Source organism: Acanthaster planci, linkage group LG06, assembly GCF_054643075.1.
Source record: "Acanthaster planci isolate LZ-2023a linkage group LG06, COTS_SCS, whole genome shotgun sequence".
In the NCBI taxonomy this organism is placed as follows: domain Eukaryota; kingdom Metazoa; phylum Echinodermata; class Asteroidea; order Valvatida; family Acanthasteridae; genus Acanthaster; species Acanthaster planci.
The window spans coordinates 22305716-22322531 of NC_141782.1; the positions used below are offsets into that span (position 1 = coordinate 22305716).

General features: G+C 38.2%; 1 protein-coding gene across 1 annotated transcript; it reads left to right on the plus strand.

The window, feature by feature from the left end:
* Window positions 1–643: 643 nt before the first annotated feature.
* twsg1 (twisted gastrulation BMP signaling modulator 1) lies at window positions 644–16517 on the plus strand. The gene is made up of 4 exons (XM_087138092.1): window positions 644–1122; window positions 11193–11438; window positions 11735–11923; window positions 12213–16517. Exons 2-4 carry the CDS (start codon window positions 11216–11218, stop codon window positions 12464–12466), a joined length of 666 nt encoding a protein of 221 aa, XP_086994218.1. The 5' UTR covers window positions 644–1122; window positions 11193–11215; the 3' UTR covers window positions 12467–16517.
* Window positions 16518–16816: the final 299 nt, after the last annotated feature.

The following is a 16816-nucleotide window of genomic DNA, read 5'->3' on the forward strand; positions in this document are numbered from 1 at the left end:
CATTCATGCATCGCTCTGTTTGAAAAGCGCCCTCTATAGTGATGAAGGTTGCTTGTTTAGTCTCTGACAGACAAAATAAACTTCTGAACTGAACGTTTTATTTGCATCTGCCTTGCGTGAGCTCGAAAATGACGGAAATTTAAATAATTGAATTCATCGGTTTATGAGCACACCCAACTTTCAGGTTAAAGCTACAGTTTTTGAGCCATGAGCTAAGCAACATCTCTCAAAATAATTCTTCAATCAACCCAATCACGCGGAGTGCCATGTTTTTAAGAGATGATTAATAACCCACAGAACCCTGAACAGGACGCAAGCCCTTTTATGCCAATTAAATTGTCTCTCATTTCATCAATAAACCACTGGACAAAAGTGTGGCATTTTGTTGTGAAAGTTGAAGAATTAAATAGACGATGGAAGACTTACTACCTCATGAATAATTCATGTTACGGCTTAAAATTTATTTCCCACGAAATCAAATACACATGGATGAAAAAATTGAAAATTTGTGAAAGAGGTTTTAAACCAAGTCCTCTTAAAATTGACTTTTCCATTTTGTTTGAAAACGAAAGTCATATTTTGTGTTTGTTTCTTTTTTCCTTGGAAAATTACACTTTAAATAGAATGGACCTTGTGTAGCAGTAGAAAACCAATTTAGGAAGTCATTGGATTATCAACGCAAGATTGGTAGTTGGTCGTCGCCGTGACAAACGTGCAAAAAACTCAGTGTATTCACCCTTTTCTACGACGTTAAAACTGCAACATGGTTATATGCACTACTGTAAGCTAGCATAGTACACGCATACGTCGTAATTTCTGGATTTTCTTGGCCCCAAACGGTGTTTTCTAGAGTGAATTTCTCGGAGGTGTAGTTCCCTGGTTGGACACGCCGACCAGCCAGCATTATCAGGTAGATCGCCCACGAAGTTTTCTTGAAGGAGGTCGGCCGTGCGTGACAACGGCTCAACCACCACGACGTACGACTCAACGAGCCCTGCCTTTCATGCCTTACTACCGGTAGCTTGCTGAGTCGTAAACCACAATAGAACCTTTCTGCAAGAATTTGGAGTTCATTCTTTGTTGGGCTGATTGTTACTGGAGAGCAGAATTCTGGACAGGGAGGTAAGAACAGGGTAGTCGACTAATCCAACGACATCTTGGGTGTACCAGTGTGTACGGTGTATGCCCTGTTCCAAGAATAGAAGCACAAACAGCAGCAAAAAATGCTCCTCTTGAAAGTTTTCTTGCAAAATTGAAGTACATGTACGCTGTAGGCGTATATGTTGCACCTCACATTATTGAACTGCAGTTTTGAAGGGCAAGCCTTTTGGACCTTGCTACTCTGACTTATAGTAGGGATGTTACAAAATGTTGAGGTATTTAAAAATGAGCCCAGAAAATAATCCCATTGGATAAAGCATAGCAAGACCTTTCATTTGATATCCCATTCAACCCTACGGCTTTAGTATTAACAAAGTTACGAGTACTTTCATAAATACACATATTCTTCCCTGTAGATTATTATCCCTGTGGACACACAAAAAATGTTGTGATCGGAACAGCCAGAGAACGGCACATGTATGTGATTACAAGTACATCTTGTAAGATACAAGAAATTGCATGAAATTTTCAGTTCTTTTTTTTACTGACTGATTGTGAAGTATCTGATATATCCTTGTTTGGATGCTCATGTAATTAAGAGCATAATTACTTAATTAACTCAATAATGTAAAACTCTCAGTAATTCAGCCTCTGGCTGCTATTGAGTTTTTAATAATAAACCAAACAAACAAACATTTCACTAATTTAGTAACTAGGACGTACTCAGTTGGTTTATTCTTTTCAGGTTACCGTTATGTCCATGCTAGTTTGGTATCAGATTTACATTTACAGAGGCAAAATAAAAGAAAGTTCACACAAATTTTGTTAGTGTAATTATTTTATTTTAGATTGGATTACAAAGATGACCTATTAGCATTTTACATGTACATGATCATTATCAGAATAAAACAACAGAAAAATAATAAATGAACTTTAACAATTTTACTGATATGTGTGTAATTATGGACATATAGTATACACAGTTTAATAGGATTTGGTTGTTCGTTGTTAAAATCAGGATCTTGATGAAAATGTCCAGCTTATATTAAGGGTTCTGGTGGGACATGCACGTAACTGTGTCAGCTCATGTTTTTTAGGTAATTTAAAATACCACTCTTAAAGAGAAAAGCAATTCATCTGTTAAAACATGGGTGCTACAGGTATAACATTTGAAAAATGTATCAAAATCTGTGGCTTTTTATTTCTTTAAGTTATCTTAAACTGGAATTAAAGGAGAGTTAATTAAGGAATAATGTATGTCACGGTGTCTGTCCACAAAGGGACAAACATGAAACAGGCTGATTTTGCCATTCCTTGAGCAGATAACCTGAACAAAAACATACATCTTCCTGAGAAAGTTTTCACAATAATAGTTTAGGCCCTACATCATACATGTATTTGTGGTTGTCTTTTTCTATCAGATGACAAAACTAAGATTTGATTTTAGGAATTGCAAATGTCTGGTCACTATTTTGTAACGTTTGTCGCAACCATTTTCCCCTCTAAACATAAAAATAGACTTACCTTACAAGTACATATACATTTATTACAAAACCAAATCAAATACAATAACGAACAATTCATTATAAAAAGTCGGTTCATTGTGCTGAAATGAAAGTGAGAGGACTGTCTTTCTCCAGTTTATGATATGTGACAAATGTTATGTCTGTCCATGTGACAAATGTTACTCATTTAGAAAAACTTACATACAGTAGTGTTCATTTTATCTGATGATTTTGAAAACTGAAAACAAACAAGTTTGGTTTGTGAACAATTCTGTTTTCATGCTCTAATTCAAACACCAGAAAAATGTCTGTCCATGTGACATAAGGTATATCTGTCCATGTGACAAATGTGATGTCTGTCCAGTGACTAACATTACATATTTTTCTTGAAATAAATGTCAGTGGTATGTACACTGGAATCGTTTTTATGAGATTATGAAAGTTTCTAAAAGTAAACTAAAAAGAGTATTTAACACACTGCAGGTAATTTTTAATTTATGTTTTGAATTTACATGTAATTTTCACATTTAAGGAACAAAGCGTCTGTCCATGTGACAAATCTTATATCTTCAAGAATGAACTTCTATAATTTCTTAAATACTGCTCAATTTATCTTTACCTTTCTGTGGCAACAATAAAAAAGTGAAGACATATGTAAGCAAAAATAATGGCAAAATTCTACAGTTGGAAAATTGTATTGAATGTCACACAAATGTGTCTGTTAGAGTGGACAGACAAGATACGGACAACACTAATTTGCCCTTAAAATGTTATAACAGCGGTCAGAAAATGATAACATGTCCTACAAAGTAAAATTTAAGAAAATTCTGAAACATTTACTCATTAAACACTTAGGTTTTCAGACAAGTCTAATACGTTTGTGCACATGGGCATGAAGTGTCTGTACATGTATATGGAACTCGTTCCCATCACTTTCCCACGGAGGCATTCAGGAGCATGTATTTTGTTTAAGAAATAAAAAATGCTGGTACCTCTTGGAAATTTACATGTACACACTTGCCAAATATATCAAGGTGATAAATTGGAAGAAAAAAGGTGTCCTTGTACAGTATGACGAGAAGCACTCATTGCTGGTGTTTATTTCCCTTTTTTTAGACTTCGAAGGATACATTTCAGTTTCTTTCCTTCTGAACTGATCACTTCAGGAATGAACTCGCCGGTTTGACAGACCGGCACATACATTTTAGAAGTTTAAATCTTATTAGTGAACCGGTATCATCTGTGATAAATGATGTAAATTTCAAAAGACAATTTGTAAATGTTACCCGTTTCAGCCTTAGGGCTGCCATGTCCATTTATTGTTATTTCTCAATAAATCAATGATAATAAATAATAACATAATATGCACCAAATAATGAATGTGGTATCCCACTCTACATGTATATATGCTGTGACGTTATTAGCAGTTGGAAATTACATACATGTACATGTGTAATAGCATTTTCTGCCCAATAACTTTGTGTTTGCTCATCATCTCACAATTTTCCCTGTAGTTTTAGTTTGAAATGTTGCTGATGGAATGAATGCAGATCTCTTTAGGACACAAATTTGTGTGTGTACAAAGACCATAAGGAGTGAGTTTGAGTTTTTATGAAACTGGAAATGTTTCTCAGTTATATCGGTCAAAATTCCTTTTTTAAACCTAAAAGAGGCAGGAGGCATCTGGATATTGCACACATTTCTCACAATCTATTTCTTCTAAATTCTTTCAAATAGGCCTACCTCTGATTTCTTTAATTAAAAGGAAATGTTGGGTTTTGAATATTCTATATCATTTCATTTACACTGTAATAAGGAACAAAATGTTCTTTCTCCAACTGCATTAATAGAATTTAAGTTTACATGAAATTTCTGCTAATGATGTACATGTATGTTAATTTAAATTTATGAATGGAATTTAAACATGTATTTTGTTTTGAATCTGTTTTTTCCCAAGAATATGTACAAAGTGCTTTTACTATTTTCTTCCCTCAAAATATGCATTTTACCGTTTGAATTATTGGGAAACACATCATGTTGGTATAATGCACATAAATTCAAGTCAAGTGTGGTGAGTTCTCCCTTGACTACGCCAGATTTGTTTCTTGTGACCTTCTGGGGTCAAAGGTTAACATGAGTGCCCTTTCACTGGAGGCAATTTAAAGTGGCGAGCTGATCACATACTCGTAAATAAATTCCATATTGTCAGTATTGGTTTATATAAGAAATTGTGATTTAGGAATGGAGCAATGCTGAAAGGCCAATATAGAGTATGGCTGGTGTAAACAAGATTGTATGATTGACTATAGGCTGTGTAATTATAGTAACAACTGAATAAATAGAAGAAAGTGTAATGACATTGGTTGTAATGTAGGAATGAAAATGTCAGCAATTGAAGAGGGATACTGAAAGAAATTTGATTAGAACTGAAATCAGAAGTTATGGAAGTTGTACCGGTGTGCCCAAGAAGAAGTGGATTTGGTGTGAAGAGGTTGTCACCTCATACCTTGCTATAGTACATGTACCCCGTATGCACATGTCCATATACCCTTGAGATTTCATGAACTACATGTTTATGTAGAAACCTTTAGACGAAGATTTGACCATGAATGTTGGATGACATACTGAATGAATTTCCATTCTAATTGATTCATACATGTACATGCTCTACAGCATCAGTGTTATCATGATACATGTAACTCGATGTTTTAATATTGGCTTGGCTGTCTTGATTCAACCTTGGTAGTACACCACAACAAACGCTTTGATTTGCTGGACTAAAATGTACATGTACAGTACTTGTAGGTGTGTGTGTACATTTTGAGTCTTCATCGTAACGAGAGTGTTTGGGAATGAAAAGAATTTCTGAATCTAAACTGGCCACACTTTGATGGATGGGTTTGCAACCTACTGGAAAATGTCAGGCTTGTTTAAAGTGTCAACCAACCAACCAAGTACAGGAAACCTCTGAAGGCTTTGGACCTGAAACATATTAATTTCTACTGACAATTGATGGCTAGCACAAGTGTTTAAACTGGAAAATAATGAAAGTTGGTTCTGATATACCGGTATCTTTTTCAATCTATACCCAGTACATGTAGGTTAAAATCACAAACATGCATCAAGGCAGATTTAGTCGACTGTTTTCTTGCAGTGTGCCTAATTTTCAGTTTCTTGTGACAAAGTCGGCAAGTTAATGTCATGAATTGTAGTCAGAGAATGCAAAATCCAGATTACATGTATATTACAGGGCTGTACGCATTGTGCAATGTTTCAGTGATTTTTATTTTTATACAAAAACCAGCTAAATTTGATTTTACATACATGTACAATTTACAGTATCTGACATATGTGCTTCATATCTTACAAATCTGAATGTACTGGCGCTGCATAATTCAGCTGTTTAATGATCCACAAACAAAACACTCCCAATTTCTTTCCACTGTGACTACAAACATTGCCTCTACACCTTATGGATAACAACAGCCAGACTGTGGTGGTTTTATGGTTTAAACCACAGATCATGTCTTTGATGTTCCTGAAGGCCCATATAAATAGCAATTCCCCCACAAAAATTCTGGCTGCAATGCTGACCACATGTGTAGGCTCCACAGGGGCCTTGTGTGTCAGAATGCCGCTCTCCCTTCTCTAGCAGTTGTTTCTGATTGGCCAGTCAATGAGAAACAAAATAGATTCTTGAATCTGATCCGATTTCCACAATAGGCTCATTGAAAAAGGGACCTTTTGAAAGTATTGTCCAATTATTAGCTGTCTTAACCTGTTTGGTCATTATTAAGACTTAGGGCGCCAACGTGTGACATTTTGCATTCCTTTTACTCCTGACATTCATCATTTGACATGGAAATATCAATGAAAACAGTGTCAAACTATTTTAATTTGTTAAGCAGGTAGTTTGCATTATGATTTAATCACTCAAGAAAATTAAAGAATGTGTTTCAAACTTACACTATTGATAGAATGCCCCAGCTGTCAGTTGTTCCCACCTGGAACCTTCAAAATCCACCAAGTTTTTCCATCAAAATTGTGCATAATTGAAGAAGGTACCTGGTACATTTATTGCTCTGAACCTTGAAGTTTAAAGAATTTTCAGTACACCTCTGTCAAGAAGAGCATTTTCTGTGCAGAAAACATTGAGGAAATCTTAGGGAAGATAAAAGCCTACATTTGTGTTTTTCAATTATGTACCATATCACACATTGAGCTCACTGCTCCCTTCATATGGAAAGCCTACTGGTAATTATTTTCTATGTGATAGCCATTTACTTTCTTTACAGTATAATTAATGTGATTAGCTGTAGGTGTTTTCTTTTTGGCTTTAAGGTTGACTAGTAGGAGATACAGCAGGAGCGTAGAGATATCCTCAAACGGGTTTGTATGTAGGAACAATTGACAATTCATTCTCCAAGTCCAACACCATGGCCATTTCTCAATCCACAGGAATCAAACATTGTGCTAGTAACCAGTGAAATATTCTTTGTAAAAACTGGGACATCAAAGCCAAAAAGTTCTGAATCTGTTAAGACACATCCCAGGTGTAGGTTTGAATAAACTCTATGAAGATTGGGTTCTTAGATGTACAAAGTTTGTTCTGAATGTCCGAAAACTAGACCTCAATTCACCAGGCCCCCCCCCATCCTGGAGCTCTGGTGCTGTAAGTGAAATAATGACTAAGAACTGATAGCAGCAGAACCTTGTAAACACTTCCCAGGGTGTGAATTGTGAGACCAGACCACCCCATAAATCTACAATGATGTCAAGTCAAATTAGGCTGTGTTGGCTCATAATGTTCCCCTTGGACATCTCCTTTTACTCTCCTGCGTCACTGCATTAGGTGAATCATTTGCCTCTGTCTAGAGAGGCTTGCTTTGTCTTGCAGGGGATTTGTAGGAAATTAGGTTACTGTCAGAGTTAACCTTCTGGGGTTGTGAATCTTTTGACAGATTGAGTTACAACTTTCCAAATCACAAAATCACTTTCAAATGATTTAATTTTGCTCCTGGACATCACACAAGTAGCGCTAGCACACTTACTCTCAGAGTTATCCAGTAAATGCAGTGTGGAATTGTTTGAATGCTTAAAGAAGATATATTCCCAAAACAAAATCTGGGAGATCAACTTCTTGATTGTTTGCACTTTGTGGTCTCAAAACAAAATGGCTATGGGGGCAGTTTTTCTGCTGGGGTTGTTCTGTCTGCAAACATTGTTTGAAGCTAACCAGGTGTGGCCAGTCTCTCCTCAAAGATGTGGGCAGAAAGATTAATGGATTGTTAAACTTTCCACACAACCCCAAATCAGAAAAGCCCTGTGATCAATCCTTCATCCTCCTGCTGACTAAGAGGAAGAGCATGCTTGACCTCTGACCTTGCCCTTTGACCTTCCCTCTTAATCATCCTGACACAACAGGTGTTTCAGGAGGTGTGATGGAGACCATGAAAATGTCTAGCCTCATTATTGAGATTTTTAACTATGGGGTGTCTCTTTATCTCCTTAAAGACCATTTAAGAGATTAAAAAAATATGTGGAAGCCTTTGAATTACTACACACTGTTACATGAGCTAACAGTTGGCATTGTCTGCTCACTCTGCTCAAGGTTAAGTGTAGGATTTCAAAAACTCCAATAGTATCATTTTGCAGTTAATTGCATAAATTGAACCAACTATCATATTTGTTGTCATAGATGAACTCATTTAAGTTATGTCGACACCTGTGTGGAGTGCCAGAAATGGACTACCCAAATTTCTCATTTTCTTCTAGTAGATTTTAAGGTTTTTAAAATTTGAATCAATAAAAACTGGATTTTTCTGCTTGCAGAAATTGGTCAACTACTGGTAGAAAATTCAAACACCGACCAGCAGAAAATAAATGGTGCTTCAAAAGTGGTCTATCAATTTTCTATGGTGTTCCATATGTGCCATTTGGTCGCATCTTTCGACGGGCTTTGCATCTTTCGACGGATGTCACATTTTTCATCTGGCGTCACATTTTTCGACCAGCGTCGCATTTTTCAGCCAGCGTCACGTTTTTCGACGGGCGTCGCATTTTTCGATGATAAATTTTAACTTTGACCTCCACACAGCCCATTTGAAGCAAGATACTGTATTTGACGGAGAGAACCCCGGCCTTTGTGTTGGTCGTTGTTTGATCGGAATCTCAGGAATTCTTTACAGACTTCTAGGGGGATATGTTAGGTAACAATAGTCTAGAGTGTGTATAGAGATTGGACAGGTAAGGGGGGGTACCCCTCCGTCCCATATCTTGCCTGGTATAACACAGCCTGTAGCCTACATGCTGTAGCCTCCGACCTGAGTAGAAATGTATACGTTGCTATAACCACAACGTGCTTTCAGCGAGGTGAACTCCCACGAGTAATTGGGTTCATTAAAGGGCTGTTAATTTATTTACACACAGTTAATTGATGCACACATGCTAATTTAACCGTTTCCATAATCATTAAAACTATGTACGCTTACTTTAAGCTTCCAAGTCAACAACGTCAGGTCCGGCTGGGCCAAGATTGACCATTGATGATTAATGGCTTATTCACATTAAAAGGCGACGCCTGTTGAAAAATGTGACGCCGGTTAAAAATGCGACGCCGGCTGAAAAATGCGACCGGATGGCACACATGGAACACCATAATTTTCACATGTTGTGGCAACGGAATTTCAGATTTTCTGAAGCCACATTGCCCCTTTTCAAAAATGTCAATTTTTTTGCAGGCAGCAAGTTGGATTTTTATTTTGACAGTTTTTGGGCACCCCAATAGTAAACAACTTAACACCCTAAATGTGACCCACACTGCGAAAATGAGTCATAAAATTGCCAGAGCCACTTTGGAGTAAAAGTCCTTTAGAATAATTGTGCACAGTGTAAATCAATAGGAACCCACAGTATTTTTCACTTTCATCAGGATGCCAAACTGAGTGATACATCAAAACAAAAAACTCAATTTGCTTTTTCCAATACAAATGAAAACTCAAAAAGTGGCGCTGGTGACTTGAGACTCATTTTCACAGAGTAGGTCACAAATTTCTCTCATTAAATTTTTAAGGTTGAACTTATCAGTAATACAGAATACAAACTCTCTTAGTTTTGGTAACAAAATGTGGTGGTGAATTGAGTGTGGACAAAATAAAATTCAAACTTCCAGCTAGAACCAGAAAGCAGAATCACGCTGAATTAGGACTTACTTTACCAGACTTTTGAATGCTGTACCACCACCTTCAAAACTGAATGTTCTTTGGACAGTTGACACATTATGCCCAAATCGATAAGGATAAATTCTTGGAATTTATCCATACATAAAAATTGAAATGAGGCCTGATTGATACTCCTTTGTTTTACGGTGAATTTTTAACTCCCTCCAGCAGTCTGTCCGTATCTGATGGATAGGCTGCCAGGCCATTAAGTGGATAGTTTCTAACTGTCCACTTAATTAACGGGCACTGTGAGACTCATTTAGTAAAATTCACATTTCTTTTGGCAGAAGATTGAAGTTTTTTCAATGATGGTGCAAATTTTAAATTAAAATACACTTGCAGAAATTGAGAACTTTGAATTGTCCATAGGGTACCTGTCTGGCATGTCTGGACGGAAGTGGACTGGTAATTTACCAGCAGAATCTGATTGCACACTCTCACTGTGTGTCGTGATCAACAGAGCTTAAGATAACTTCCTCTGACAGTAACTGGCCAATTTACACCATTTCCTGAGAATTCCCTCAAGTTGAAGGCAGTTTAAGGCTTGGGATGGCAGCAAGCCTCAATAAGCCATGATGTGTGACAGAAATAATGATCAACACCATTGTGAATCATTGATGATTATCAAGTAATAAATCATGTCTCAACATTTCCTAAAATTGCTAGGGACACTTATTCAAAACCAATGTAACTTTAAGATCTATCCCATGAAAGCTGTATTTACTCACAAAAGTCTTTTGCTAGGAGCAGTTAATAAACTGTTACCTGCGTGTACTAATACTAGGGGTATTTCCCTTTCAACTTGTGGCTTGACAAAATTCATTTCTCTCAAGGGGGTCACACCTACTGTAATTTGGAAGTTCATCAATTTTATTGCAGGATGTTTTTAGAAAGTACATGTGGTGAACATTTTGAGATACATTTAAGGAGATGTTGGCCCTTCACTAGAGGCATGTTTACTTAAATAAACTGAGTGAATGGTGCTAGTGATGGTGCCAGACTGCATAATTTAGGGGCCAAGTGGGGGGAGATATTGGGGGGGGGGAATAGGTATTGGTGGAGTGACATTGTGGAGAATGTTTTGTCATTGAAATGAAGTTAGAGCTGTATCGGACTACAGTGTGCTCAGAATAGAAATTCCTTCATTGTGGCTCTGATTCTGAACAAGAAAGAAAATGCCCAGAATTCATTGCTATTACAACAGGGGGGAGTGTCCCCTCATCTCCCCTTCCCTTTGGGCTGACACTGGTACGACATTGCATGGTTAACAGAACATTGGGTTGGACTCAAGCTGGAATGATCAGAGGCAATCTACTACCCATAATGCATTTTGATGGTTTGTAATGATTTTGGTTTCTCCATAGAGGTATTGACCAACCCAGCCTCACAATGATAGACAGGTACTGGTTGACCCTTGCCCTACTGGGTGTGCTCTGGGTGGCTGCTGTCGGCAACATCATTGGTTGCAATGAGCACAGATGTGCCTCGGAAGTCAGCAAGTGTCAACTGATTGGATCTTGTGGTTGCAGTTACGATGCTGACAACTGTACGTGCTGTTTGGATTGTTCCCGCTGCTTGGGCGATTCCTGGGAAGAATGTTGCCCTTGCACAGGTAGGTACGAGAAATGAACTCCAGCTAAACAGTAGGAGAGACCAACCAACCATGACCCATTGCTTGCAGAGCCTTGTCAGGAGAATGAACAACAAACAGATAAATAAATCCTGGTTATCCCAAACCTGATCCTGTTACTATGGACACAGAAAAGATGACAGCATGACAGATGGTCAAACAAACCATTGCATTAAATCTCTGACTACTTCCTCAATTATGTTGTAGAAATGTGTATTCCCAAAGACAAATGACAAGCAGTACATGATGATCATCTTATACTCCTTTTACTTTCTTAGGTTTGTGTCGTGCTCTCGGTCAAGATCCCATCCCTCCTTGGCGTCTGAGTACCCTTCTTGATCTAGATTCTTTCCCGTCACTCTTCAACGCCTTGACTGGCCTGGAGGCATCCCAGGAAACCAATATGAGATGGGCAGCCTTCCCCCTGACCTTAAAGGATCAAGGAATCATAGTTGTTCCCACTACAGGTAATTTATCGACTTGTCAGCTATCGATGGCTTAGCTAATCCAAATCCTTGCTCGATGTCAGATTTGCAGTGAATGCATAGTGGCTACATGTAGTGTGTTTAGAGAGACTAGATATACATGTACCTGGTCAACTGACTTGAATCTCATCACTTCTCATTCTTCATCAACTCATTTGTCCATCGATAGGATTGAATTATTGATTGCATGGCTCTACTTTCTCCGATGTTGGATGTTGGTGTTGAAATTTCTTATCAATAACCTTGATGCATTCCTCTGCTTTTTTCACAGATATGCCAACAGTGTATGAGGAAGAATCACCTACTTTGGCTGCTGTTAGCAACTCCTCAATGTCAAATGAGTGTATCGTTGCCTACATGCATGACTGTAACTCCTTAGAGAAGTGTCAGACTACATGTAGCTCCATGGGGGCAGCCAAGCAACGTTGGTTCCACAATGGTTGCTGTGAGTGCATCGGCGAGGGTTGTCTGAGCTACGGCAAGAATGAAGCATTGTGTAAAGAATGTGCGGCTGGTGATTACTAAGGATCAGAATACTGGCATGAAGAGTGAAGTATTTATTGAGGAGATAGGAATGATTCTTGAGCTACAGTGGCATATTTTGGCAGAAATTTGTTGACCAGTCTGAGCTCTAAAAGTTGTAAATGAGCTCTGACCATTAAGAGTGTGAAACAAGTGAAGTCTTCCAGTATTCAAACTTTGAATAATTTTCTCTGCAGCATTTGTACGTTTAGAAGTGGCTGTAATTTTAAAGGCATTTTTAAATGACTTGTTGACTTAGATGTTTTTGTATTTGTCTAGGAAAATTTCAAGAGGTTTTCCTAAATTTTCTGCTTATTTATTTTGAAGTATGAGATCAAAATCATTTTGTACCTATTTACACCCAAAGATTCAGCAAGAAAGACATGTAATTTCACACCATGGTTGTAACATTGTTGATCATAATCCTGAGTTTGTTTGGCTAGTTTCACGTATCTAACAAATTTAATTTTAATTTTTTAAACATGTGCAGTGTATGTGATGTGCAAGAATGGGAGACAGGCTTCCAGACTACTGACTGGTTGGGGAAGGAGCAAAATGTCTTTGAGAAGGTTTCAAATTTTTGGAGACAATTTTGAATACTTGAAAATGACAGGTTTATGGATGCTCACGTACTGTATTTGAAACACTAACTCTGTAAATGAGATAGTGGTGGCCTATAAAAGGATGTATCTTTGTGATTGGCAGGTGGGTGGGAGGGGCAGTTAATTATACATGTAAGGGTACTGTACCCCACTCACACATGCCCAGGTAGGTCAGGCTACCCAATCTGCTGACTAGTCTGTGTGGTTGATTTCCATGTGGTCTTCTGAGCTCTTTGTAATGCATACCTGTAAAATGATCTGTCTTGTCAATTACAAATCAGCCATGAATACTTGGAGGGTAATGTTTGCATGGTAAGGTTCCCACAGAGTTGAATGTTGCTAATGCTGGTACATACATTATAATAATCTGAGCAAGTGAAAGGCTCAGATGCAAAAGCAAAGTCGTCAGGGTTATGGTCAACTTGCTGTAATTTGCTTATTTATATCAGAAGTATACCATATTTTAAACTGAAGCTCTGTGTGCTTACTTATAAGCTATTGTATCAGTGTTGTACATTAGAGCCAATATTCATGTAACTGCATATTGAATGGCTAGTAGGAACATTGTGTCACATTGTAACCGAAGACATAGTTCCTAGCTTCACATACAGGTGCATGGGTGTGTGTGCTTACAGGTGCATGGTTGTGTGTGCATACAGGTGCATGGGTATGTGTGCTTACAGCTTTCTGTTGCTTTCTAGATTCTGAGTGGATTCTGTCCTTGTTCTTTGCCTTTGTCTGTTGCGCTAACTTGGTGTCAGTCTCTGCAAATGGGATAGAGGTTGTGAACAGAATGTTGAAGATGTATCACTGTGCCATAAAATTGAGGTATCAGTTTGTTCCAATTTGTGATTTTATGAGATACCGGTACATAGGGTTACCATAAATGATAGCCATGATCTGTATTTATGTCTAATGATTTGATTCTAGCCAAAATGCATTTAATTTTTGTTATTTCAAGCACATTAACATTATTGTATTCTACAACATAAATAACCTTTTTCATCATTCACCAGGTGAACAGAGGGTTTAAATGCATGGGATTTTAATAAGTTAAATGTGAATTCATGTATCTGGTACATCGATGTACATGTATTCTGACATTGATATTTGTAATAAATGCTATGTATGGACGATATTGGCGGATTACCAGTCTATCAGAGTGGCTGAGAATACACAAAGACACTTGGCCATACCATAGCAGGGGTTTGTTAACCTGTCTTGAACTACGTGATGAGCACCATTGGTTTTTGCCAGGAAAGTCAAATGTAAATGTTGAAATGCTTTGTTGTAATTCAAAAGGGAAACCCCACCCCACGATGCGTTTTAACTGAACCTGCAAAAGACTTGAGGAAAGTGTTCTGGCTGTGCCGAAGGTGTTTTTACAAAAATGTGCAAAGCAAGAGTTCATGTGAAATTGAGATTGATTACAAGTTGAGAATGGTGTCAGCTGAATGTGAAATTGCCTAGATCCGGTTCTCCTAATGATGTGTTTCAATAACAGGACGCTAGGGTTAGGAGAGTGTCACTGGATGTTCATCTCCTCAGATGGTCTCAGGTCAATCCTCCCATCAAGGGTATCAGTGACATCTAGGAATTGTTCTCTAGGGACTAGTAGGTGTAAGTGATTGCTTGCTTGTTGGACTTTGTCTCTAACAGCCAGTGTTGGTACTCGGGTATCCTTTCCATTCCATGTCAGATGGTTTCAGCTGCTGCTGTATAAAAGCATCAGAACAGAATCCATCCCAAAATATACATGTAGATGTTTGTCTCTTACTCAGCGTTCACTCTCTATCCATCAACATTTGGCAAATGGTGCTTCTGTGTGTATCTTTATCAAAACTTTGATCTGGAGCAGGGTTGGATGTTCTTAGAATCCGTGTAGTTCACGTGAAGAGTATGGATGTGACAAGGTTTATGTTGTGTTTCATCTTAATCACTGATGCAAGTGTAATTAGTAGCATTATTAACCAAATGGCTATAAGGTATCATGAGCAAAAGTGTTCAGAGAGACAAGTAAGAACATTGACTTCCTCAACTTGGCAGCAACTCCTGAAAGTTTTGCATTGAATGATGATACTGACTCAGTTCATAATATTGACCTTTGTACACCAACTCAGTGAAGGATTTTCCCTTTGTCTTTACATCCTGAAGGTATTTAGCTGCCTTTGATGACAGAAATGCAGGGTTGTCATTCGGTTATGTGTCCGACTGTCCGTCTCCCTTTAACATCTTATCTGTCATCCACAGTGCATTGCTTTTGAGTCATTGTGAGTCATTTCAAAAATCTATTGAAGGGGGAGTCTGAAGACATGAATTCTGGCAGTGACTTCTCAAAGCAGGGAAAGTTGAAGATGAAAACTGAGAAATTGTATAAAGCTTGATATGTGTGACTTGAAGTCATGTAAGCAGGTACGTGTACTTCAAAAGATTTGTTGGATGACCCTTTGTCCATAAATGTAAGAATGTATTTTTGCTTTTTCTGCAGTTTGCAAAGACTTTATTGGTTGATGTTTGGTATAAACCTTTTTTACGACTCTGTAAGTTTTGAGTTTGCATTTTCATGGGCTTGATTGCATGCAACCATGTATGAGTGATGACTTAAAGTATCAAGTCCATTTGTATCTTTCTAAAATTGGTGAACTTTGAATCAAGTTCAGATGGTGTTTCTTTACTGCTGACATTGAATGTAGTTACATTTAGAAGCAGCAGCTTTGAAGAAACGTAGCCAAAAAAGTATTTTTGTACTCTTAGGTTGTATGTTAATATACACTGCCTATTTTAACCACTTGGTGCCCGGGTTTCTGGAACCGGACTGCTTCGGTTTATACGCATAGCCGGGCTGCCCGAAATCAGACAAAAGAGTTGGGCATTGTAACATAGGCCATACTCTGAACATAAGACTTGGCTGCTGGGAATTGCCAACATTTTTTTCAGTTGTCAATAGCGGAGGAAATCCGTCATTGTTTGGAATGATTATATCACTGTTTGTGGCATTCAGTGTAAGTGGATTACCTCTGGGGACAAAAGAGCTCCAGTGCTCCAGGGATGAGCGATACAATACCGCTGCTTACTAATCTGGTCTGCATTTGAAATGATGCCAGCAGAACACTGGGCCACTTTTGGGAACAAAAGAAAATTACACCACACAATCTGGGCTCTCTTAACAATGCAGTAGGCCTGGCTGAAGTACTCGGGCATCAATAGATGTTTGTCAGGTTAGAGTAGCCACCAGACAGTCATTGGTGTGGGTGTAAACGTCCAATAAATGAAGTCATAAATATTTTAAGAATATTGAAAATGGAAAATCTTGAAAATGCCCCAGGTATACGTCATGCAGCTTCAAATTAAACCTGGCAGCATATGGTTAAACTGTATGTACATTGCAGTATTGGTGCTTTGAAATACTAAAAGCAAGCTGTAAAATAAATGAAATATATGTACGTGTGAAATATTGCATTTGTTACGTGAACTTGTCAATACAGACCAGAACACCCATGTGCCTGGCACCAGATCTAGCAACTAGTCCTGGCAGTTGATGTTACCCGTACCTCTTTCTCACCCCCTTTCTCCAATTTCTTCCCAAACCCCACAACCCCCCCTACCCCAGACTCCTTCAGTACCCCCACACCAAATATCCTTCTCCACCCCACACCCCAAAACATTTATTCCAACCCCTTCCTTCACCCCTGCAGGTACCTCCAGCCTCGCCCCTATACCAGGCCCCCAAACCCAGTCATTGGTTTATGTG

Coding starts and splice junctions, on each gene's coding strand:
- twsg1 (XM_087138092.1), top strand. CDS start 11,216: ATGATAGACAGGTACTGGTTGACCCTTGCCCTACTGGGTGTGCTCTGG. Junction 11,439..11,734: donor AGAATGTTGCCCTTGCACAG/GTAGGTACGAGA, acceptor TTACTTTCTTAG/GTTTGTGTCGTGCTCTCGGT. Junction 11,924..12,212: donor CATAGTTGTTCCCACTACAG/GTAATTTATCGA, acceptor CTTTTTTCACAG/ATATGCCAACAGTGTATGAG.